This window comes from Cryptococcus neoformans (genome assembly GCF_000091045.1).
Source record: "Cryptococcus neoformans var. neoformans JEC21 chromosome 4 sequence".
NCBI lineage: Eukaryota > Fungi > Basidiomycota > Tremellomycetes > Tremellales > Cryptococcaceae > Cryptococcus > Cryptococcus deneoformans.
The window spans coordinates 832,501-835,000 of NC_006686.1; the positions used below are offsets into that span (position 1 = coordinate 832,501).

At 48.4% G+C, this 2,500-nt stretch overlaps 1 protein-coding gene across 1 annotated transcript in view; it reads right to left on the reverse strand.

Annotated features, from left to right (window-relative positions):
* Positions 1-659: 659 nt before the first annotated feature.
* CND03080 (conserved hypothetical protein) overlaps positions 660-2,500 on the reverse strand; it is a 2,508-nt gene continuing 667 nt past the window's right edge. The window contains exons 6-10 of the mRNA XM_570188.2: positions 2,424-2,475; positions 2,317-2,377; positions 2,173-2,265; positions 1,962-2,123; positions 660-1,896 (exon numbers count right to left, since the gene is read on the reverse strand). Of these exons, the coding sequence (XP_570188.1) occupies positions 780-1,896; positions 1,962-2,123; positions 2,173-2,265; positions 2,317-2,377; positions 2,424-2,475 (1,485 nt within the window). The 3' untranslated portion in view covers positions 660-779. The remainder of the gene's footprint in view (positions 1,897-1,961; positions 2,124-2,172; positions 2,266-2,316; positions 2,378-2,423; positions 2,476-2,500) is intronic.

Genomic DNA, 2,500 nt, shown 5'->3' on the forward strand with positions numbered 1-2,500 from the left:
TGTGGATGAACAGACTTCAAGAGCACCAGACACCCCAACACCAATCACTGGCTTGTTCAAAACCTTAGGAGTTAACTCATCCTCCATACCTCGTCACCGAAAAAAGATGCCAATCGAATTCGATTTGTCAGCAACTAAACCAGATGTTTTGGGTCAGAGAACTGCATCATCAGTCAATAGAAAGAAAAAGTCGTTTCGCAAGCACCCAGATCCTGTTGATGACCGGAAATTGAGGTGGAACATTTTTTCCCAAGGTCAAGGTTACAAAAGTATCATAAAAGGGCGAGATCGTCACGAGGCGCCCGAGCATCACTGGACCACCAATGCTACTGATACACCCAAAATGTCCAATCCACTTGCAATCCATTCAAGTCCCAAACGACCGTTTAAGATAACACATCAAGTTACGAAAAACACCAGCCAGCCAGACAAAAGAGCATTGAACGAGCGTTGGAAGATGGGAGTAATTGAGATGTCGAATGCTGGAATGAAGAGCAAGACGATACCAACCTTTATGTTTGGCGATACTTTGAGCGAGCTACTCACGCAAAGCAAGAGAAGACGCGTAGTAGGGACGTAGGAGTGACCAAGTATAGCTTATTATTTGTGGAGACATTATTGAGCGTATGATACTCCCATATACCTACATGTACCATCAAGTGATTTAAATAGTCATCGACGCATGCTACAAGTTCAATTTTGTCCATCCATACTCATAAACCTTTGACTATCATTACATTTTTAACACGTCAACAAGAGTTTTGGGCATTGTAATCATCTCAATACCCTCGGCGAATGTCATCGGTCTCATCGTCCTCACTTCCCCCGAATGGGGAGGCTTCATGACTGCTCCCCCTTACTGTACCAGTTGTTCCACTTCTAGCACGCCCATAGGGGATGATAGGAGGGCTGAGGTGAGAATCACTCATGTCCCTACTCAAGTCCAAAATATTACTGCTCGACGCAGCACGCCTGCTAGCCGGAGGGGCGGGAGGCATTTTCTTTCCAGAAGCAGCAAGACGAGTCGCCGTTGGCTGAGGAGATGCTGCAAGGCTCGCAGTAAAATTATTATCGCCATCGTAGAAACCATTATCGGATTCGCTAAAGTCTGAGTTGAGACTCAAATTGGGAGAAGGAGGCAAGCGGGTGGCCGTCGTAGGTTGGCCTACAGGTGGAGGAACGTTCCGTCTGGTTGGCAGCGAGGGTACAAATGGAACGGCAGCTCGGGGAGAGGGGATGTACTCTTCCGTGTATCCACGAGGGAAAAGTCCGAATTCCCCTTCGATTTCGCCTTCGCCAATCCACCAGTCGTCATTAACCTGCGTCTGAACCTTGACGACCATCCCGACACGGAGGCTTAGCTCGTCGCTGGCGTTGGCTTGGTAGTCGTAGAGAGCCTTTACATAACGCCCATTCGGGTCGGGGTAACGAGCAGCGGGAGTGGGTGGGGATGTGACAGTGCGGCGCAAGCTGGGCGGGGGGTCATACCTGGAGCTCTTGTATGATGTTACGGAAGATGATAATTGGGACTGGGAACGATCGGTAGGGGCAGGCCATCGGAGGCCCTCATCCTCATCTTCTTCCTCAGAATGCAGCGCCGTCCTACTCTCGCTATATTTCTCTCTCTTCTCCTTCTTCTTTGAACTGGTGACGGTGGAAAGCCCACTCTTTCTACCGAACGAACCGAGTGACGGAATCATAGACCTCTTGTCCTTGCTTTTACCAGAAGAAGATGCGTTACTCTGTGATCGAGAACGACTGCTGGGCGCATCGTCCTCAGAAGAAGGAACTGCATTGTGCTTTGAGGAATGCGATCGGCTAATGACAGTACGTCCAAGTGAGCGAGAAGATGTGACAGTGCTGGAGCGAGCTCTAGTGTTCAGGGGTTTACGAGAACTACAGTGAAGACAGTTTTCAGCCGTCAATTCCACAAAGGTTCAAAAGAATGAGAAATGCCATACCTGTGAGTGCCCCAGGAATTCCGCAAATCCTCCAAAATCTCCTTGCACTTGTTGTGGTAGTCGACTTCTGCCTCGAGAAGGTCCGTCAACAGAGCATATTGCTCATCCTCGGCCTCCTGGATATTGACCATTCTAGAATGAGTTTCTTCTTCTATCTCTTCACTACTCCAACATTAGTGTGCGTGGCTTCAAATAAACAGCGCCAACCCACAATCTAATTCTGGCGATAGAAACCTCCTCTTCCAGTACACCCGTGTCCTTCTTACTGTTTTGAGATTTCGAAATGGCCGCATCAAGGGCAAGTCTGAAAATGATTTAGCACCATTTCGCAAGCCGTCCGCTTTCTTCAATATACCTTCTCGAATCAAGCTTCTTTCTCAGTGATTTGTATTCGTTGACAGCCGCGAGCCCGGATTCTACGGGACAATCAGACTTTTACTTCATCAATGCGGTATTACCTACCCATCCCAGCAATGTAACTATCACCAAGTCGTGAAGCAAACTCTTCTTGAGCCTAACCAGCGTCAGTTTACACCCTC